Source organism: Pteronotus mesoamericanus, unplaced genomic scaffold (genome assembly GCF_021234165.1).
Source record: "Pteronotus mesoamericanus isolate MK-2021 breed Mesoamerican mustached bat unplaced genomic scaffold, CSHL_Meso_final contig_347, whole genome shotgun sequence".
NCBI lineage: Eukaryota > Metazoa > Chordata > Mammalia > Chiroptera > Mormoopidae > Pteronotus > Pteronotus mesoamericanus.
The window spans coordinates 10,576,258-10,599,743 of record NW_026555137.1 but is presented as its reverse complement, the minus strand read 5'-3'; the positions used below and the strand labels follow the sequence as shown (position 1 = coordinate 10,599,743).

Here is a 23,486-nt window from a genome sequence, read left to right as displayed (position 1 = left end):
TTGGAAGTAGCCTGAGCGTTTATAGGACAGACGTATACACGTTGGTTTACAGAGACGCCATGCAAAAGTCACAGACAATAAATTGTGTGTGTGTGTGTGTACGCACTGTCACAGACGGGCCTCCCGGGAAGCAGACCTGAGGCGGGCAGGGTGTTTCCTACTAAGGAGTGCACTGGGGGTCGCACCTGCGGAAGGGACCTCATGGAGGCAGAGTGGGTGCGGGGAAAGCTGACGGTCCTGCAGGCCGAGCAGCAGCCTCGGCCAGCCCTCAGGGAGCTCTCGAGCTGGGACAGCCCTTCCGAGTGGTCGCAGTTGGGCGGCGACGCCACCTGCTCACTGCACGGAGGCTGCCCCGCACAGGGGCACGGCCTTGGACAAGGGGGTGCGCTGTCGCAAGCTCTGAGACAGGCAACAGCTAAAGGCTGCCTGCGAATGGCACTGCCGGCTACTGGGGCTACGAGTCCTTCCCGAAGGGCGGTTCAGTGGGCGTCACCATGAGACCTAACTCTGCGCCCTCCTCTATAGGAGGCGAATCTTAACAGCATAATGTGGAGTGAAAAAATGTAAAAACAGAATGGTGGCACATGGTATTTATGCAAATGTCCACATGTATGGACCAGCAACCAATAATACATTGTTTTTAAAGATTCATTGTAAACTTATGGAAAGTAGATGGAAGAAATATACAAAAACTATACTACACTGAGTTCTCATGGGGGAGGAAGACCGGTCAAATATATGGAAAAGGGAAAAATAAATAAAATAAAACAAATAAGAGGCATTGAATGAGCTGATGGGAAGAGCGTCCCATGAACTAAGATGATGATCAGTTCAGTTCTCTGATCTGATCTCTTCAAAAATAAAGAAATTATAATAATAGAACAGGTATAAGAATATGTAAAAATTTAGCACATGGTAAAGATACATCTTAACTAACTGGAAGAGAATAGATTATTCAATAATCTGTGGTAGTGCATTTGGGGAAGATTAATTTAGCTCGCTATCTTACAACATGTATACCAAAATAAGTATCAAATAAAAGAATTAAGTGCACAATAGAAAAGACTTTTTGCTCCATTGTATTGCCTTGGTTTGTCAAAAATCGGTTGAATAAACAGTCACGGGGCTCTATTTCTGGGCTTTCTATTCCGTTCCATTGACCTATTTGTCTATGCTGTCAGTAGTAAAACACTATCTTGATTACTGCCGCTTCATACCAACTCTTGGAGTTGCGTGGTGTGAGCTCTCCGGCTTTGTTCTCCTCCCTCACTGTTGTGCTATTCTGGGACTTCTACCTCCCCATGTAAACTCTGGCATCAGTCTGTCAATATTCACAAAATATCTTGCTGGCATTTTCAGTGGAACTGCCCAAAGCTGTGTTTCAGTGGCAAATTCAGTGCCTGGCAGATGGTAAGTCCACAGTAACACATGAACAAAAGAACCAGATGAGAGAAGTGTAAACACAGCTTTCTACAGTGGGAGTCGGTGCATAGGGGGCAGGGGCGTGTGTGTGTTTTAGGAAGGAAATGGTATTAATCATAAATCACATTTTAATTTCAAAACTTACTCATTTTACTTATTTTTCATTTAGTCATTCATTAAAATCTGTCTTTATACTTTTCAAAGACCATTTACCTCAGTAATATCAGCTTCTGTTTTTACTTCTCTCTTTTGAACAGAAGTAGCAGGTAAGTTTGAATTATTAACAAGTTCTCCATAATCATTTGTTATCTTTTCAGTAAAAGCAAAGATGTCCTTATATATTCTGGATTAAGAAATTGAAAGAAAAAAACAAAGTCTTTTTAAACTCTTGTATCTCATTAACATCCACAATACATAAATAATTAGACAATCCTCCAAAGAAATATGGCCAACAAGTATGCAGAAAGATGCTTAGCATCATTAATTGTTAGGGAAACACAAATCAAGACCACAATGAGATATTACTTCACACCAGCTAAGATGGATTTTTTTTTTAAGAGGAAAATAATAGTGTTGATAAAGTAGAAACCTGGTGCTTTGCTGGTGGGAGTTAGAATGCTGCAGCTTTTGTGGAAACCAGGAGGGAAGAGCCTCAAAAACCTAAACACGGTGTTACCATATGATCCAGCAATACCACCTCTAGGCACATAAACAAAAGAGGTGAAAACAGCGACTGGAACAGGTATTTGCACATCAGTGTTCTTAGCACCACCATGCAAATATCCAAAAGGTTAAAACCACCCAACTGCCCATCAATAGATGACAGAACAAACAAGATGTGGTATATTTACACAAAGGAATACTACTCAGTCTTAAAAAAGAAATTCTGACACGTGCCACAACATGGATGAACCTTGAAAACATGATATTAAGTGAAATAAGCCAAATACAAAAGACAGATACGGTATGATTCTGCTTCTATGAGGTACTTCAGCGTAGACTCATTGACACAGACAGTAGAACAGAGGTAGCAGGGGCTTGCCAGGGGGTGGGCACAGGAAATCAGGAGTCATTGTTCAATGGGTACAGAGGTTCAGTTCGGGACAATGAAAAAGTTCCAGAAATGGATATGCTGATGGTTGCACAACAGCGAATGTACTTCATGCCACTGAATCACACATTTAAAAATGGTAAATTCATGTTATTTATATTTTACTACCATGAAAAATTTGTCTCATTTAAGGAGAATGGAGAAGTAAAAATATTCTGTAAGCCTTAACTGTGGAAAATAGAAACAGGAAACATTTACAGAAAAGGAACTATGTACAAATATATACTAATAGGGAAATATAATTTTAATCATAATTATTAGGAAGATGGAGTATTCATAAACACACCAAAAAGCATAAAGAACTTTAAGAACTAGCTCTGAACTTTGAAGATACAGTGTATTTGAAGGTACAAAGAATTGCCAGATTTAGAAAAGAGAAGTACAAAGCACCCAGTTAAATCAGAATTTCAGACAAACAAAAATTTTTAGTATAGGTAATATTTGGGACATACTTATACTAAAAAATTATATAAATTTCATATTTCATTGGACATCCCATATTTTATACAGCAATCTGACATATGCAGAATGTTGAAAAAATATTAGGAAATTTTAAATTTTATGGACAGTATGAAATAAAATATTACCAGATGCTAAGTTCAGATAGTTGTAAAAACCAAGTACACACAATTCGCTCTGAGGAGAATTTTCAAATTTTAGCTTCAACTATTAGCTACCTCCTCCATGAGTGGCAATCAATATTTACAACACCATGATTACAAATTCCTTTTATAAACAGTGACTTACTTGATGAGATTCTCATTCTTCTTTTCCACTGAAAATGGCATTCTAGCCGAATTCTCAAACAATTCCAAAAGCAGCGTGACTGCAGTGTTCATTAACTGACGAATGAGCTCCTGAAATATGTAGTCAACCAGCATCAGAAACCTCAAAATTATTTTTAAAAAACGTCGACATTTAGGCAGTTTGAAATGGGTTGTGTCATCCTCAGAGAACTTTGACTCGAAATAGTCTCTAATTTCCTCCTTTTCTGCCACCTGCAATTCAATGAACAATTGAGAGATAAGTGATGATCTCCCATGTTAACATAGGATGGTTTTTAATTTATAGTATCTTTATTAGTCTGAATAACATATTGGAACTAAACATAACAATTCCTACTAAAATTTCACCTTATGCTTACACCGTACTTAAACATCAGACAAAAAGAAAACAACTTCTGTTGTGGCTGGTGTAGCTCAGTGGATTGAGTGCCAACCTGCAAACAAAAGCGTCGCTGGTTTGATTCCCAGTCAGGGCACATGCCTGGGTTGCAGGCCAGGTTCCCATTGCGGGGTAATGCTAGAGGCAACCACACATTGATGTTTCTCTCCCTCTCTTTCTCCCTCCCTTCCCTCTCTCTAAAAAGAAAGTTTTTTAAAACTCTTAAAAAAGAAAAAGAAAACAACTTGTGTTCTGAACCTATGAGGTTTGGCATCTCACTTATCAAAGCAGGTAAATTTAGGAAACTTGAACAGGAAGCACATACTCATAAATACCTGTGTGTTCCTACACAGACGGACCCCTCAAATACAGTGAGAGTTCCCAATGAGGGAAAGCAAAGTCTAAATATAAGGATTCCTACAACTCAGGCCAACGCTGCCTCCTTCATGCTAAGCAATAGCAATTAGACTTTGTTTTTATCCTCACCCGAGGGCATGCTTAATGATTTTAGAAAGAGGGGAAAGGAGTGAGAAAGAGGGGGACAGAAACACAGATGTGAGAAACACTGATCAGTTGCCTCCCACATATACCCGGGTGGGGGACAAACCACAACCTAGGCATGTGCCCCCACTGGGAACTGAATCCATGAAACTTCCTGTTTATGGGACGACGCTCTAACCAGTGCAGCCACACAGGCCAGGGCTAGACTTTTTTTTTAAACACATAGATGCTATATAATACAGAAATTAAGAAAAATGTAATTTCATCCAACTTGATGTTAGATTTTTATATTTAATTATATCTTTATGACAATTGACTTAGCAGATCAGTGGGGGATGGCATGTTTTGATACAAACTCTGTGACATTGCTCTTAGCAATAGTTTTTTGGGTATGTCTCCCCAAGCAAGGGAAACAAAAGTAAACAAATAAACACATGGGACTACATCAAACCAAAATGATTTGCACAGCAAAGGAAACCACAAACAAAATGAAAAGACAACCTACTGATTTCAACAGGATTGGCAGTAGGTCTAATGAGTTCTTATCAGAAGTTGATTTAAATGGAAATCCCTTAACAAATACGTATGACCAGATCCTGGTGATGCTGAATGGGAGAAAGCAGGATGACTGTAATAGTTTACTGTATCTTAGTGGCCTAGGTTCTTTCTTTAATACCTTGTTGATGTATGCGATCCGTGGCCAAATTGTCCCAGAACCTGTCTACACGTGACTGGGCTTAGGGAGGATAAGGGGACTACGGGGAATAAGATAAGGAAGAAAAGGCTTTATTTCATGGTCATAAAATAGCTGCACTTTGTCTTCCTGTCAACAGGCCTTGCAGTCACTGCTACCCAGTAGCCATCAAAAGCTCAACTCAGAGAAATAATATGTGAAAATTAGCTGAGGGAGACCCAGCCCATTCATTCCTCCAGAGAGCCTTAAGTAGCCTTCTGGCTCAGCCAAACCAGCAGAGAGAGGCAGCAAGGCTGTAACGAGGTGATACCACACCGTCCCTTCCCAAACCGCATTCGAGAATTATGTTCTGTGCACCGTCATTCCCTACGGAGGGACGTTATATAAAGTAACCCTGTGACATGCGTCGCAGCACATCGGGTCACAGTGTTCTGAGGACATTGTTCGTTGTATTACTGAGTCCTTTTTATAAAAGCCTTAGGGAAGTTTTATCTCATCCAGTTCTGTTTCTCCTGTGCAGTGAGTTTTTGTCTTAGGGACGCCGAACTTTGTTAACAAGTCATGTTTCCTTTTCTATGTCAGCTCAAGTTACACTCTAAGCATCTGGAAAGAGTATATGAAAATATACACATAATGATTTACATGAACACACATACAGACTTATATGCACACACAGCTGCATTCTATACAGCATCCAGGAAAATTTCCTGGCCTGTACCTTGTAAATGCACAGTACTAGTTAGTTGGCTAGTTAATCACCCTGGTCCCTCTACCTGCCCATTTCCAACACTTTTTCCAGGGATGCAATTTAGAGCAATTGCTTTAGTCAGTACATAAAAACTGATACATTGAGAGGATACAATGAAAGAATTACCTTTAAAATTGTACTTTTCATTTCTGAAATAGCTTTATCCCTGATATCCTGAAGCTGTTTCAATGCGTGGGTAGCTTGCTGAAACTGCTCTTCACAAAATCCATCGAGAGAGTATGTTCGAGACCTATCCAGCTAATTCCAGGACAATTAACGTTAAGTGGTGCAAAACCAAGATTCGTTTGCAAAGAAAAGAGAGATAAAACATCGTGACCATGTTTTCATGTCATGAAGAAGGGCATATTTTATACTTTCATTTGTATATTATGTTTTATATTACACTATGTGCCTTATATATTTTTCATATTCAGACACCCATAGTTAAATATAGATAAGTCTGATAAAAGACAGAAAAATACAGTGTGTTCATTGTAACTAAAATTAAGCCAAAGCAAAAAAAATTCAAGAGCCAATGTATTTTTTTTTTAAATATCCATGATCCCAGGAGAACCAACAATCCCAGGAATTGCTTTGTGTAAGTCCCAATTATTTGTAAAACTTAAAAATATGAACACTAAATGTAGAATAAAGAGGTTAAATTTAAGTAATACAAATAAGGTAGAAATTATTCTGGATTGTGATCTTTTAAAGGGCAAAAAAGAAAGATGAAGAGTAAGTGATAATGGATGCTAAAAACAATAAAATTGGTGACAAATAAAATTTAAAAAAATAAAAACAAGCTGTTGGTTTACAATATTAACTTCATTACATGTGTATAGCCAACATGATTCATTTTGAGCTGTCAAATTTATAACTTGTTCAAGCCCTTTCACTATTTCTCTTTCGAGGTCTAGGTGACTCTCAGTTTTGCCCTTCAGTATCTCCCTCACACAGTGGGTAAGTTAGGCTAAGGTGCTGGAATGCTGTTCGATTGTATATTAAACACTTAAAATTTATATTTCTATATACAACCCTTCTGAAATAACTAATCCACATAAGTTTAATCATTCATTAAGAAGGTCACCCTTTCTTAGAATTGTGCAACAGAAGAGTTCATAGACGCAACCTAGACCTCTGAGTTGCAACTTCATGCAATTTTTTGATGCGCTATCCATACTGAGGGAAAATTAGTTGGTAACTATCAATTATGTACGAGAGATAATTATTTATAAAGAATATCACACATTTGGAGTTTTGGAAATAAAGAAAAAGCCTCATGATTGACTGAGATTAAGTGCAAGGAAGAAATTATTTATAAGAAATGTTAGCTATTAAAAGCAGCCACCCAAGGGAACAATGTTCCTCGCAGGGAGTCTAGGACCAGTCACCCACCGGGCCGGTTTGCTTAGGGGTCTAGCTACCTGCAGTCCTTTCACTCAAAACCCCATTTGTTCTTCCTCATTTCCATACGCCAGTGTTAAGGTGCAGGAGCACACTTCCACCCACCTTTACAAGGCATATGGCAGACGGATTATCTTCACGTTCATTATCATTTTTGAGCGTAACTGCATCTTCACAAAGTCCCATTATGTAAAGCAAACAACTCTGAAATAGCTCATCAGCCCAAAAAAGATGGCGGGACAAAAATGACCTGAAAGTTAAAGGTTTTCCACAGAATGACTTCTCCTTCAAAATGAATGACATTAATTCAGAGTTAACTAGTGTCATTGGTTTCATAGGCCTATAGTTAATACGTATTTACATCTGCCACATTTATAAATGACGTTGGTAAAGGTTAGTAGGCATTCCAGGTTTTGTCGGGCTGAGGACGCTGAAGGCAAGGTTTAGGTGCTGGTGTGTTAAGAACAAAACGGGGGCGGGGCGGGTCAAGAGAGGGTGCTATTCTGTTATGCCACTGGGTCCTAACAGTTTTGAAATAGTAGATGGTGACATCCGAAGGAATTGTGTTTCCCATATTTATTAAATTTAAATTCTCTAACCACGTACATCCTAAAATAGAGAGGGCGGCCCCTGATAGGCCCTTTTCTTTCCTCTGTCCCTTTCTATGGGTGGGATCGTGGCCACCGCAGGGAGCCCAGTCACTTCGGAGCACGCTGGGGAGAGCGGAAGGACAGGCTGGAGGAGGAGGAAGCAGAGCAGAGGGGGCCTTGGTGAGTGACAGCCAGGCCTCCGCATGAAAGCCCACCGACTGGCCAACCACGGAGGCCGCACAGCGGCTTTCTAGCGTGGAGGAGCAAGTTAATGATTAGCCTGATGCCTGGCATGTAGTAGGGGTTCAATAAATATTCTTGTATAACAACAAAAAGAAAGACAGGCCAAAAACTGGGAGAAAATATTTATAAACCACTTAGCTAACAAAGGACCATAGCTAGAGTATGAAAAGAACACTTAAAATTCAACGGTATAAAGACAAACAATCCAAATTGAAAATGTACAAATGACATGAAGAGATGCTTCACTGAAGAAAATGTACAGGTAGCCAATAAGCATATAAAAGATATTCAACATCACTAGTCATGCAAATGCAAATTAAAACCGCAATGAGATATCACTACATACCTCCCAGAATAAATAAATAAAAAAAAATGTAACAACTCCGAATCGCGGCATAAACGTGGAGAAACGGAACCACTTGACATTGCTGGGGAAATGAAACATAGCTCAATCCCTGTGCAACACTTTGGTGGTTTCTGAAAATCTAAACATGCAGTTGCTATCTGACCCAGCAATTGCATTCCTGGGCATTCACCCCAGAGAAATAAAAACATATGTTCACACCAAAACTGGTATATGAATGTTTATAGCAGCTTCCTCTGTAATAAACAGAAACTGGAAAACACCCAGGTGCACTTTAACAGGTAAACGGTTAAACAAGGAGTGGTACACTCACACCCTGGACTGCTACTCGGCAATACAAAGGCCCAGCTTGTGTGTGCAGCCACCTGCGTGAATCTCCAGTGAGTGACGCCAAGGAAGGGAGTCCAGCCCGAAGGTTATGCGCTGTGCGATTCCATTTAGACTACATCCGTGAAAAGAGAAAATTATAGGGCTGGAGAACAGGGGAGTTCTTGGCAGAGGTTAAGGAGAGGGTGGGGGTGGGCGGGAAGTGAGTAGGGTATGAAAGGGTGACGCGAGGGACCCTGCGGTGGTAGAGACGTTGCATACCGTGGTTGTACCAACGTCACTGTCCCGGCTGCCCTATTTTACGCTAGGTTTGCAGGATGCCACCCCTGGGGGAAACCGGGGAAAGGGGACCGGGACCTCTCTGTAGCATTTCTTACAACTGCATTTCAATCACACTCATCTCAAAGCGAAAAGTTTCATAACAACAGCAACAAAACTTGGCTGCTGGAGAGCCTGCAAAATAACTGTCCTCTATCTTGGATTACATAATCATTCCTCTTTCTGAGGCAAAAAGATAGATCAAGTGACCAAGGGTTTTCAGCATATAGGTTCCTCATAGCACCATGATTTCCTCAAAGCACAGAGTGATACACTGGGAGATTCAGTGCTTATCATTCATGTACACATTTATATACATACATGTGACATGATGTTTAATATATAAAAATATTAATAGTCTTTAAAAATTGGATGGGTTAAAATAGTAAAGGTTATAGAATGTGACTTTGTAATCACTGAGGGAAAATTAATTGGTATCTGCTCCCATACTGCACATTTAAGATAAAGTACCCTCTTGAAATTTCTATAAATATATTGCATATTAAGACTTACCTGCTCTTCTCTGTCTTAATTCTTTTAACATTCAATTTCCAAGTAACAAATGCTTTATTAATTCTGAAAGGAAAAATACTTCTTACATTCTCTATTCATAAATTGTAATTATATAAAATAAATTTAGTAAAGGCTTAATAATACTAAAAAATTCTCTAGAACAGGTCTTATCCAAGTTACCTAAAGCAAATACTAAAAATCATATCACTTTTCTCCCAACCGATCAACAGAATATAGAGAACAATGTAAGTGAATGTTATTATAATTCTCATAGGTACATAATCAATTTATTTGCAACATTCCAATAAATGTAAAAACTTATTAAAATATATTCTTTTCCCTTATACATTTACTGGATCACAATTTTTAGAAGAGACTCGTATTTGAAGAAGCGTTAAGATTCAATTTTCAGGGATTGTGAAAAGTATATTCAAAAGAAATCATTGGCTAGTGGTGAGTAAAAAATTAAGATAATGTGTGTCATTTTGATAATTTAACACTTCTGTTTTTTAATCAAAAGATACATTTGTCATTTTAAAAACCCAAAGAACCTAAATGAGAAGGAACTGAAGAGCTTCCCTGGTGACTATTCATCACCTTTAGCTTTCACTCATGAACTAGACACGTTCAACGGCTTCCGCAAGCCTCCCTCCGCTTCTCTCAGCGCATTTTGCCACCTGCTTGACGCACCTGCAGGACACGCGCCACACCACAGCCTCTCTCGGGAGCGCCTCCGCCTGGATGAAACCCTGAGAGAAGCACTGAGATGTGTGTGACGCTATGTGCCAAAGCGAGGCTCCCTGTGCTGCACGATTAGCTGGAAGAGCCGCAGAGGGAGGGGGGCCCCGGGGAAAGAGGGGCGCCCGCGGGGCCAGCCACCCAGCCAGCCTTAGCGACGTCACCGGCTGATTGCAAATTCAAGAAGCCCTAGCCATCCAAGCAGCTCACAAAGAACCTCAGGGTGTCCCGCGAACGAGCACACCTGAGGCCGTAGAAATCAGAGGTGCCTCAGGCAAATCTCCTGTAACTTGACCTTAAATCAGGCCCCAAAGAGGCCTTGCCAACGCATTCCTGTCCCACCGCAGTTCAGACCCATCGAGCCACGGAGCCTCGGGGCTTAGAAGAGCCCTGGAACCCCATGCTTCCGGGGGGCCCGGGGTGCGGGACGAGTGCCCGAGCAGGGCCACAGAGCTGCCTCGCGGGGAGGCGCCAGGAGGGGCAACGCTGGCGCCGGCGCTCCGGCCGCCCCGGCGCCGCCCGCCTGAGTCACAGCACTTCACGCTTGCCTCATTTTTATTTTGACATGTTTCTTGCTACAGTATGAGTGATGAAAGCTTTACAAACTACATTAAAAATAAAATTTAAAAACCAAATAAAACTGTTTTTCACCCGACTAAAATTTAACTTACATTTTTCTTAACGTGAACCAAGAAAATGAGTGATTCTCGCGGAAGCCAGATGTCATATAAAAAGATGATTCTTGTCCCGATTCCAATTAGGTTTCCAATGTTTACTCAGTGAAAACTATTTAGAGCAGAATGGAGCCTGAGGATGTACGTACGTATAAGGCAAGAATCGCATGGAAAGCCCAACACAGGCGGAGTCCAAATACAGACAGAGAATAACCCTTTGGGTCATGTAAGCTGACAATCCAGAATCAGAAACAGCCAGCTTTACTACTGGCGTCTAATTTACAGGGATGTAACTACCATATACATTATCCTGCAAAAGAAACTGCTCGGGATCGTTGGGCCATCATCAGCTGTCCTATTCAAAGTAGCAACACAGACGCACACACACACACCCCTTTTATTTCTCCGTCCTACATATCCTTCTGGCCCTCGTCACTATCTGCAATTCTATTATTCATTTACTTATTATCTCCCTTCATAGGCTGTACGTTTTACAGGGCCTGTAACACTGGAACAGACAAGGTACACAAGAAGTATTTGCTCAGTAAGTGAATCATTTCTTTGCCACAACATCCATTCACTTCTCTTGCCAAAAAGGTCCTCTCATTCTAGTTATTTCAACTATTTACAGTGTTAAATGTAACAATTTAAAATATTATTTGTTTCTTTTCCTAGTCCCCAGCAGGTAGCAGCAGACCACAAGAAAAGACAGAGAGGAACTAAAAACAAACCCAAACTATAAAACTAGATACAAACACTAAAAGAACAGCAGTCTGGGACAACTCTGTGAAGGGTCAAAAAGTCTCAGGAATCCTGATGTGATGTGACAGAAACTTAGAACTAGCCAAATTTTTAAACGATGACCTTGATTGAATCAATAAGTTGCCCCAAGCTCCCTAATTCTGTTTTGTTTTCCTTTGTAATATTTCATCTCCATCTGACATTTTGCATATATATACATATATATATGCTTTTTATTATCTCTCACCCACTATAATCTAAGTTCTTTGAGAGCAAGACAATTGTTTGGTTTGTTCGACAGCATCTAACACAATGCCTGGTTTGTAGCAGGCTCTCAATAAATATTCATTTAATAAATTAAATGCATAAAAAACAAAAGGTAAATTAAGGCCATTATAGTCAAATTAAGTTAGCTTGACTTTAAAATATTCTTTTCTTATAAGTATTTATCCAAAAAGATAAAAGAGTTGTAATACCTAAGTTGGTAAGCCCCCTTTATGTGAATTTTTTAAATGGACTGCCCCATTTCCTCTGTAATGCCCCATAAATACGGCATTACTGCAGAACTCTGATGCCATCCAGCTAATTGCTATTTCAAATCACATTACAAATAATTGGTTTCAGTTTCGTTCATCTCACCGAAAATTGGAAAATATATTGAATTGCTGTAATAAATAGTAACATCTCCTTTCTAACAGCCATTCCAACGTAGGTGTGAGTTCTGCTTCTTTATCACCGCCTATTTTGGTAAACTGCAAAGGTAAAGCACAGAAACATCACTTCGCTTCTGGAAAAAAATATGTGGTACCTTCAAAAAATTAAAAAGGCCTGTATTTGGCTGAGAACTACCTGTCTTCGGAGTTAAGCCCTTCCTCTCTCTGGCCTTCACCACCTCATCGACTCCCCCCCGAGTTCCCCTTCACTGTATATTACCTTTGAAATGAATGAAGCCGAAATAGTCCAGAATTCTTTGCCATATCTAGCTCTGTGGGCAGAGACAACCTGAAGGTCATACGGATTATAAAAGACTTTAGGGTTTTTCCGAGGAAGACAATACACAAATTCTCCATCATCTTTCAAAGGTTCCTGAGGTTAAAAAAAATTTTTTTTAAATTAACTTGACCAAATTAAGTAGTCAAATGGCTGAACAGATTACTCAGGAAATTGAAACAATGTCAATATAGATGAAAAATAATATCATTGAGAAAAGCTACAATCAAATTGTGCCTGATCAGAGTTCGACAAGATCAATCGTAAGATTTAATATATTTAATTTCCATTGTTACACATAATGTGGCAATAAAATATTCATGAAAATTGACTTGTATACTTACTAGTGCATGCCTCTTAACCCAAAGAACTTGACAATAATACCTTTTGCATAAATGCTGTGCTTCAGAAAACTTGCCTGCCAACACGAGAAGCCTTTTGAGCATATTAAATTTACCATTTATTTTGCTAATGATGGTGGTTTAGTGTAATGATAGCTGATATTTGTCAAGTAATAAATATTTAATGAGTAATGTGTTTCACCTACATACCTTTACAACCACGGAGTTTTTAATGTCTTAACTCTAATCTCTTAAATTGAACCCCTTAAATTTAAGAGATTATCAAGTTAGATCTTTTGAATCTCATTGAACAGATGCAGAAATTACTGTTTGGGGAAATTAGGTAATTTGAGAAAAGTCACAAAGTCAGGAAGTGGAGAAGTAGGGATGTGCACGGAAGTCTGACCCTGAGCCCGTGTTCTGAGCTGCTGCAACACACGCCAAGGCCTCTCCCTCGCCGGTGACATTGGTGAGAAATCAGACATCCCACATTAAAAGAATTTTTGAGTGAAATTTATTTCTTTGAGCTTTGACACGTCTAACTTTTACTGATAAAACATTACAACAAAATTTCATTTAGTCTTTTTGGGACTAATTAAATTTTATAATGAAAGAGCATTTAGTATTCTTTATTATAACTCAGTGAATGATGCCTTCAGAAGCTGTTGAATTGAGTAACTAAATAGCTTCTAATCACTGTAATTTTGAAGTTTGGATCCAGTGTTACTTTCTTAAAAAAAGCTGTCACCCTTAAAGACTGTTATGGTTCCTTCTCATTTGTCTCCTCTGTCTCATTTGCTTATTTTGACTCCTGAGAGAGTCTGTACCTAGAAACCTTACAAAGCAAGTTTAAAAGCTGCAAATAAAATGAAATAAACAAACTCTGGGTGATGACATAGGTATAGTACATGAGGTTTTTATAGCTATGAGCCGCTTGAGGTGCTTCTGTTCTAAGTTCTGTGTCCAAAGGCTGAGATTCCTAGAAACTTTATGTAGACACAATTTTCTAGATGGAACTTACATGTAATAATTCAATTGCAGAAGCATAAGAATAATATGTTATAATTAAACTATTCTTTTCAATGAAAAAAGGTGTTTTTCATATTCTCAATTCTTTCTCCACAAAGAAAGCACACCTTTTTAGAGAGCCCAGGGGTACTGAACTCACGTACAGCTGTTCTTTTCTAACTCCCATGCCCACTCTCTGCCAGGCGCCATGCCGCGGGCCTTAGCTCACTTAATTTCTGAAGCTCTCTATGTTACTATTATCTCCATCTCAAGGTCTAAGAAACCAAAGCTCAGAGAGATAAGAAGCTTGCCCAAAATAACACAGTAAGCACATAAACAGAGATTCGAAACTAGGGGTGCCTGATTCTGTTATGCATGCACTTTCCTTTACATGAATGCTGCCCCTGAACAATGACCAGATGACTGCTTACCCTCAGGGTGACAGAGCAGGGACCAGCAAGCTCTGGCCGGGAGCAGGTGCTCATTTCTAGAAACAAAGTCTATAGGAACACAGCCACTCGTCTAAGTATTGTGTCTTGCTGCTTTTGCACTGCAGTGACGGAGTTGAGGGATTATGACAAAGGTCACAGAGCCTGCAAAGCCTAAACTATTACCTGGTCCTTTTCAGAAAAAGTCTGCAGTCCCCTGGTCTAGAACCGGGGGTCTCCGTGGTGTATTGGCATCACTCAGAGAACTTAATACAATACAATGGCTGAGCTCCACGCGCAGAGTTCCCAATTCAGAGGATCAGGGGTGGAGATGGGAACATGCATTTTAGTGAGTTCCAAGGTGACGCTAAGGCTGCTGGCCTGGGGACTGCACTTTGAGGACCCCGATCTAAAAGTAGGACGAGATGGCCCTGTTCAGTCTTAGATCACCTGTCATAAATGTGGTCACAGGAAGCAGACCTGAGCTCTTATCGCAGGTCATGTGATGAGGGACACTCTGAAGAAGCTCACAGGTAAGAAGAAAATGGGAAGGATAAGGAAATACAACGAGAGGAGGTAAAGCGTCAAGTGCTAGGAAGTAAGGTGGGGAGAATGATAGAATGGTACAGAAGTACACTAAAATTTCCTCTTAAATCCCAAAACACTGATCAACATGAACATGAGCGTAGATTCAAATTTCAGGCAGAGCTCTAATGTGTTCTCATTCTTTATGTTAAATGAAATGATCTCCAAAACTTTTCATAGGCATTCACCGTGAAATGACATCATTTGATATTAATGTAATAATGACTTTAATATATCTAATAAATAAAGATTAAGATACAGTTTCAAACATTAACTTTTCTAGCACCAAACTGAATAAAATTGAATAATACCTTTAGAACAACCTTCTGAACTGCAGTCTTGGGGTGTCTGTGTTCCAAATTACGGGGCGCTAACACTGTTTGCCAGCCAAGTTTTTCTCGTAGCCTAATGATATGCCTTATTGCATCATCGTCTTCTGGTTCTGGTTCAGAACATTAAAACAATATCCAATATCAGTGTGAATTTGGACATCACTTAAAGGTCATGTATAATATTCCAAATATTTCTACACAGAGAAAACAATATAAATAGTAACTTACACTGAAAGTTTACACAGACTATATAATTGGAGAAGAAAATACGGCTTTAAATTCAATCTTAACTGAACCTGGAAGGAAGAAATAATAGTCTTCCATTTAAGAAAGATATCATAGAAGACCTAATTACACAGGTAGTTAGCAAGACAAGACACTAAACAGGAACTGGTTGGAAGAATTTTGGGAATAAAAACCTGCGCTGGGGTGAGGGCTATAGGATCAGAAAAAAGGCAACGGCTACGTAAGCTGCAAATATTCCCGAGAACAGCCATCCAACAGACACCTTTCAGACCGAATCTGTCTTGCTCTCTCAGCAGCTGACGGGTCTCTCCGTAAAACAGCTGCTTTTCTTGGCTTTTGGTCCCCAAGCTCTTCAGGTTGTCCGCTTGGCCCTTAAACTTCTGGGTGAAACAAGTCACAGGAGAAGCAAGCCAAGAGCCGTGCAGGCAGAGCCCACTGGCTCCGAAGCCACCAGAGATTTCCAGGGCTCCAGAAAGCACAGACACCGGCTGATCGGCACCGTTGTTTTGCTGAGGACCAACTGCGCCTTGAGCTATCGCAGGAGAGTGTGCCAGGATTGGGAAGGGCACCGTGCGGCCCCGGGAGGAAGTTCCCCTTTGAAAGAGGCCCCTCACCTGCCTCGCCCTAGCCTGGGCCTAGCCAGTTGCTTAAATGTGGAAACAGTACATTTAAAATAACTGAAAAGAAAGCTAGCTCACAGTAGGTATAAAAGAGGGAAGGGGAGGTACTGCAAACTAGAGTAAGGAAGTGGCACAAACTGTGTGATCCCAGACAGCAACTGTTCATCTCAGAAGCAGGAGGAGCCGGGCCCACATGCCACGTGCACATTGAGTCGAGAACACAGGGACCGAGCGCAAGGGCAAGAACTTGCTCTTTTCGAGAGAGAGCCTTCCAGAGGAAAACCATGGCCAAAAAGACAAGGGGCAGAATAAAGGCTGAATTTATTTTATCTAATAGACAAAATACAGTATCTTCTGTTCCAGCCCCCACGGTAAGACCTCATCGATGAGCGCTGAGCAAAGTTTCTAGTTCCCTCACTTTGTAAATGTACAGCCTTGAAGAAGCGACATTACAGGTGAGAGTGAAGCCAGTGGTTGAGGAGGGGCTCTGGCACCCAAGGGGGAAACTGCATGTCCACATCTTAAGGAAGGAAGTAAAGACTGTCTTTCAGGAAGTTTGAAACAGAACTTCTGCGCACTGGGGGTCGGTCCTGTCACTGAGGATATCGCTGCAACATGTGACTGTGTCCTAAGGACAGGTAATGTACGAGAACTGTCGAGCGAACAACACTGCAGAGACCTGGCTCGGGAAAGGCCTGCCTCCATGCTCCCCCGGTTGGTGGCAGAGTTCGTTCCCTTGAGGCGAGGTGACTGCTATTTTCCTGCTGTTTGTCGGACGGGTCCTGCTCTCAGCTACTGAAGTGTACCTCCAGGTCTTTGCCTTGTGGCCCTCAAAGGCAGCAGGGCAGCATCTGCTACTTATTGCCTCTGGTCTCCTAAAGGCTCATCTGATTAGGTCTGGCTTGTCCAGAATAATCCTCCTTTTGATTAACTCAGAGGCAACCGATGAGGGGCCTTAATTACACCTCAAAGATGTGAGATAAACTGACATGATGAGAGGACCAGTCCTCTACCACATTCCCAGGTTCTGCCCGAACTGAATGGGAGGGGATTGTGCAAGGTGTGTACACAGAGCGTGGGGATATCGGAGGGTATTTCCAAATTCTGCCTACTACAACTTCCGTTTTTAAAAAATGATAAAAATGTTATCATCTGTTAAGTCTAGGAAGTGAGTAAATAGTTATCTGTTAAAATTACTTTCTCTCCTTTTACTATTTGGAATTTTTCATAGTTTTTAAAAAATCCTAAGTACTTATGATTTACTAGTCTGTCTTCATAGGTCTATAGATGCTAAATAGGGAAGCACCTTAAAGAAATGTAACCATTAAAGGATTAGATTGTTTTTATTTCCTGGCAGCCATTAGGCCTAAATAGTTCATTTTTATGCTGATACTAATTTCAAAACAATATGGACCAATGTGACCAAAGACTAAGAATTCTTAACGGTATCCAACAGTGACTGCATTTGTTGCAAGAAGAGCCACTGTACTAGTTTCCGAAATGCATGGCAAATTGCCCCCAATTTAGTGGTGTACAGCAAGGCACAGGCTGTGGGTCTGGAGCCTGGGTAGGGCTCTACTGGGTGCTCTGTGGGGGTCTCAAAGGCTGCGGTCAAGGTGTCAGCAGGGTGGGATTCTCTTCTGGAGGCTCAACTGGGAAGGGATCCTTGGGTCTGCACGTGCCGTAGCAGCTTGCAAAGCCAGCAGAGGGGGAAGAGACTTTGGAAGGAGTTTGCTAGCAAGGCGGGGTCATCCGCAATGTCCTGTAATGACCAGAGTGACAGCCCATCACTCTATTCTATTGGTTAGAGCACCTGCGATCGGCTCTAACCCCCACATCCAGGGGACAGAACACCTGCGCATCCCCACAGGGTTCGGGCTGAGGCATTTAGACTTGTGAGGACCTTATCTTAAAAAAAAAAAAAAAAAAAAAAAGACACCTGAGCAAGGGAGGGGCCCTGAGGTTTCAGTTTCCATAGCTTTAGGATAAATCTACCCTGGATCATGGCATTTTGGTGAAAAACAGAAAAGCTTCCTTTTCCCCATAAAACTTAAAATATTAATACATATAAGAATTTTGGGTATAGACAAAGTATAAACTGGAAAATGCTAGTGGAAGAAAATCTGTTTAAATAAGTTATTTATTTGGGGATTTAAACTCTATGTCAGACAAAGACATAAAATTATTCACTATAATGATACCATAAAGTTTTACTGAAAGGATAAAACAAAACCATTAAAGTTCATCTTATTTCTAGTTCTATAACCATAACCTTCAGAGATTTGTCTTAATAAAGAACAGTTATTGAACAGTCTGTCAATTTTTTAATCTGTTCATATTTTAGGTTTTCAGGGAGATTGTAAATAATTGTTTAAGCAACCAAACACAAAACTTGGTAAGATTATTTCTTCTAAAATCATTGTCCAACATAAGCACACAAAACCACAGAATAATTTTAACAAATGTAGTGTGTGCTACGCAAGCTAGTCAGTGATTCCACATACCTGTTCTATCGTATGACACACGCTTCCCCCTCCTGGCTTTTAGACAGACGGGAGTTTGATATTTTTCTTCCTTTGATTTCTTTTTCTTTTTATGGGGAACTGGTTCTGGAGCAACATCTTCTTGAGTTCTACTTTCTTGAAGGTAATCTGAAAATGAAACTGACATTTAGTGAATAACCAGCTTGGGCTGTAAATACCATGGTAATTCCACATACCAAGCAATATAGTTGACCATTGTAGTAGTATAATCATTATAATTATAGTATAGTATATAGTGTAGTATATAGTATAGTATAATATACCATTATAATATTCATATAGGCTCTGAGTCAAAACACCTTGGTTCCAAGCTCAATTAGAAGCTTTCCCGCTGTTTTGTGATCCACTTTCTAAGTTACCTGTCTGCCTTACTTTATTAACCTCTGAAAGGAGGACTGGTATAGTAAAAACCTCATCAAGTGTTACAAGGAATAAATTAGTAAACTGAGCTAAATGTTACTGACTTTATTATTACAAAATGTGAATCATCATGTGAAGTACATTCCCAAACCCTTTTTATAAACTGTAATTTGTTAACTGAGCCCAGAAAAAGTTTAGAGACAGGTGCAGAGAAGTAACATAGGATCTATTTCTCATTCCTTCTATGACTTACCTTACTGGCGGATTTTCAACACAAAGAAAAGTGGGGAAATTATTGAAAATAGGGTTTCTAAAAAGCAGAGAAATGTTCATTTTTCTTCTCATCAATTTAACAAATATTTATGTAGTGCAAGGCACTGAGCTACAGTCAAGCAGGTGATAATACGATAACTACAGTCCAAAAAAATGAGTGCAAATGAAATGGTAAGTTCTCTTTCAGCCAGACCCCCTCCATCGCCTGGGGCTGGGTGGGGGGTGGGGGGCAAATTCTCCATTTGTGCAATCTGAGGACACCACAGACCTGTCCCATTCCAGGGAATCAGTAGCTGAGCGAAGGAGAGGTTTTCAGCTGAGTGGTGGGGAGCAGGGCTGGGGATGAGGGAAAGACAGGGAAACAGAAGGCTCGTTCAGATCAGAATGAGAAGCGTGGGCCTCCACGGAAAGTTTCTATGAGATAATTGTGAAAACCTTCCTTTATCTTTAACATCCACTCTGAGGGTTTCTCCCACTTCCTGGCCTTAACCGAAGCCTAGCTATTTTCTAAACACACCAATAACATGCAAGCCTCTCCATTAGGGGCTGTTCATACTCCTGCACCTCTTACATCTCATGACTGGAAAGACAGTTTGTTTTCCTCCTTGCTCCCCTGTTACCACTTCTAATCCTTACAACTTGCCCTCTTTAAAAACGAAAAAGAAAGAGAAAGGAAGGAAGGAAAAAGAAAAGAAATTAAGAAAAAGGAAGAAAGAAAGTAAGAAAAAAAGACAGCCCTACACCTCTGAAGCTCATGGCTTTTCCTTATATCACACTCTTCCGCTCCTCATTGACATCCCCAACCGCCTGGTCACTCAGTTACTCTGGAACCCTGGTCCCAGGGAGGCCTGGTTTCTCCATGTTACATCTGCCGCAGCTCTGGAAGACTTCCGTGTTCTTGAATTGAGGCTTGTCTGATACTACGCCCCTCTCCCCCACTTCCTAGACGTCCTCTCATCTCTAGGCCCCTTCAACCAGCCACTCCCGAGACTGCACCCTAGTGCTCGTCATCGCTGGCCTCGATCCTTCCCGCAGGCTTCATACTGCAAACATCACCATGTTCACACCTCATCGGTACCTCTGGCTCATTGTCCCCTGACGTTCTCACAATCTATTACCCCTCGGTGTTTTTCCGTCTTTCTCTTTACCCAGCTGAGATTATGCTGTCTTTCAACAACATTCTTACCAGTATCCTAAACTCTTTCTTTTGGTCTCACCAGCACTGGATGAACCCAGCTCTATGTCCCTGTACCGACATCCTATATCCCAGTGCTTTTAGAGAAAGGCCACAAATGGGTGGGTCGGTAATCTCCAAAACTCATTTCAATGAACCACAGATGGACCCTGAACACAAACCTGAAATCCTACTGTTTGTCTCGTTAATGTGCTTGTCTGGATTTTTATGTTATTTCAGATTTCTTCACGATTCTGATACCTCCAACCCTTTACCTTCCAGGCTATTTCAACTCATCTCATTGCCTGCTTCCCAGAGAACACAAGGCCTAAGGAGCGAATTCCTTCAACTTGCCACGTCAGCCAAGCAACCCACATCTGCACCCACCCTTTCCTGCCGCCCTACTGACTAAGGAAAGTCTGTCTCTCTCCTTCCATCCAAAAGCAACCTTTCCCATCCCCATACTATTAACTCTTCCTTTTTCCCTATTGCATATCCAAACAGCTCCACCTTAAATAAAACCTACTCCTAGACCACAGCTCCTTCTATTTAGCAATCTATTCCTTGCCTGCCTTCACAGATTTCTTAAAAGAGTTGTATATACTGTCCTATTTTTTTTCACTGACTATCCAGTTCTTAATCCATTCCAGTCAGACAAGTACGCTGATTAAAGCTGAAGAGGAAGGGAATGGGAAAAGATACGGGTAACAGAGCGGCCGACCCAGGACAAAGCAAGGACGGAGAGTGGAGACCCACAGATCACCTTCATATGAATAAGGATACAAAGGAGCTCGATAAAAAGGGAGGATGTGGTTGAAAACATGTACATATTAAAAATGGTAGAGTTTGGGATAAGGGGAAGGGAGCCTAAAATAAATGGAGTTTTGCGGAAGAGTAATCAGGACACTTGTCAGCAAGAGTGACAAAGTCGGTCACAACCCAGCCAGACAGGCACCGGGGATTCAGGAGGCTGCCCACCCACCTTTAGGGTCTTTACCTCGCGGGGGGAAAGGTGACATCGCCCGTGAAAGGGCGATGGCAATGGCAACTTGCTATAGAAACGTCAGATGTTCTGGGTGGGGGCGGTGATACCACTGTTGTCACTTTTAATATTATGATCAGTATTTGGATTATGTTCCCTTTAAAATTCAATGGTTATATTATAAGATATTGCTAATTGCTGACTAATGAAATTAGTAGAATACCAAATCTTGTATTTTAAAAGTTGACTCTAATATTTCAATACATTTCACTTCACGTTATAAAACTTCTTTTCATCACCAGAAAAAAAAAGAAAAATCAACATGCCTGGATAGCAACCATCTTCATAAACCTCTGTTTTTTCTGTGTTCAAGGATGCAGAAAATTTTCTATATTTTAATGTTTCCTTTTCTGTCATTTGAGCTGGTTGACTCTCTGAGGGTGTGACATATTTGTAATTTTGCTCTTCATATTTTAAAATTCTAATATGACAAAGAAAATAAAATGCTATGGTTAACATTCTCTATAACTTAAAGTTTAAATCTTTAGTCTGTACTTTACAATACAATATCTACCATTTCAAGAAGTTGCTGACAGGCACTTTGATAAGAAGATCTGAAAAGCTGGGGAGTCTATTTAAATGCTAAATAGGTCTAAGTGATATTATCATTAACATTTTAAAGCTGGAAGGGACTTAAGAATCCTTATCTAAGAGATGAAGACAAGTTGTTCAGTTAGGTTAGTGGCCAAGTAAGGGCAGAATACAGTTTTCTGAAATTCAGTGCTCCCATCTAATCCTCCTTAATAAAACAACAACAAAAGCAACCACAAACCACCCATACCAGGGCTAAAAGCAAAATCTTTGCACAATACATTAGCCAACTGCCTACTTTGTAAATGTTGGCAAACCTTTTCACGAGGACAGAATCCAAACTCGCTGCCTACCACTGACTTACGCCATAGACCCTGCTTTCACAAGGCAGAGTGAATTCACGGTACTGTAAACCCTTACATATACTTCTCAGTGGGGAAAAAAGTACCCATTGGTATATTAAACAAAAATACATGAATAAGAAGTTAGTACTTTTCTTCAAAGACAAATAAAGCACAACATCTTTGAACATGTTTATAGATAACCTTATTAGGTATTCTTAAATCCTTTTCCTTTGAGCACTTTGAGTTCCATTTGGCTCTATGAATAGCTTGAATAGTTTCCTCTTCACCGAAATCTCTATCCACGTACCTTCTCTTTTTTTTTTGCACTGATTTACTGTTTTCTTAACAATGTTTAGGAGTTCTTTTCCCATTTTGAGTAGTAATCTTTTGTCATTTTATATGTGTTGAAAATACCTTCAGATTTGTACTCTTCACTTTCTTGATGAAGTCTTGATAGCCATAAGTTCTTAACTTTAATATAATCTTATTTATCTATCTTTGCCTGTACAATGTGTGCTGTTTATGTCTTGTTTAGGCAATATTTCCTTACTCCAAGGTAACGGCAAAATTCTTTTATACTTTTCGAAACAGTTTTAGCATTTTACCATTTGCAAGTCTTATAACTCAGACGTCACTTCCTAAGTCCTTGAGTTTTGAGTGCAGTGTGCTGGGCAGATCCCCTTCCTCTCGCCATCCCCTCCCCATAAGGGTACGAGGTTGTCACAGCTCCGTTGCTGAAAACCCTCCCTTCTCCTCACTGACCTGTAGCGCCAAGCCTGTCAGCGCTGCAGCTGTGCCCGATCACCTGTCCCTGCTTCCCTATATTTACTTGTCCTTGTTCCGGTATCTTGCTGTGTTCATTACTACAGGTTTGAGGTCTGTAAGTTAACACCCCAAGTTGTCTTTTCTTAAAGAGTGCTTACCTATTCTTAGCTCTTTGCTTTTGTTCATAAACTTTGTTATGTTATTTAAATTTCATAATTTTCTCCATAAAAGTCAAACACATCATTTTAAAAATTGTTTTTTCTAGGTACCTTATTTTTCATTACTATTTTAAGTGGTAGTTATGATTTAATTCCATTTCCAACCTGATGCGGGACTATAGACATGCGATCCA

At 40.4% G+C, this 23,486-nt stretch overlaps 1 protein-coding gene across 1 annotated transcript in view; it reads right to left on the bottom strand.

The window, feature by feature from the left end:
• DNAH14 (dynein axonemal heavy chain 14) overlaps positions 1–22,394 on the bottom strand; it is a 142,030-nt gene extending 119,636 nt beyond the window's left edge. Inside the window, exons 1-11 of the mRNA XM_054576773.1 lie at positions 22,390–22,394; positions 21,773–21,915; positions 18,607–18,753; positions 15,216–15,346; positions 12,486–12,638; positions 12,192–12,304; positions 9,400–9,462; positions 7,150–7,294; positions 5,767–5,898; positions 3,281–3,531; positions 1,636–1,765 (exon numbers count right to left, since the gene is read on the bottom strand). Coding sequence (XP_054432748.1) covers positions 1,636–1,765; positions 3,281–3,531; positions 5,767–5,898; positions 7,150–7,294; positions 9,400–9,462; positions 12,192–12,304; positions 12,486–12,638; positions 15,216–15,346; positions 18,607–18,753; positions 21,773–21,915; positions 22,390–22,394 — 1,413 coding nt within the window. The remainder of the gene's footprint in view (positions 1–1,635; positions 1,766–3,280; positions 3,532–5,766; positions 5,899–7,149; positions 7,295–9,399; positions 9,463–12,191; positions 12,305–12,485; positions 12,639–15,215; positions 15,347–18,606; positions 18,754–21,772; positions 21,916–22,389) is intronic.
• Positions 22,395–23,486: the final 1,092 nt, after the last annotated feature.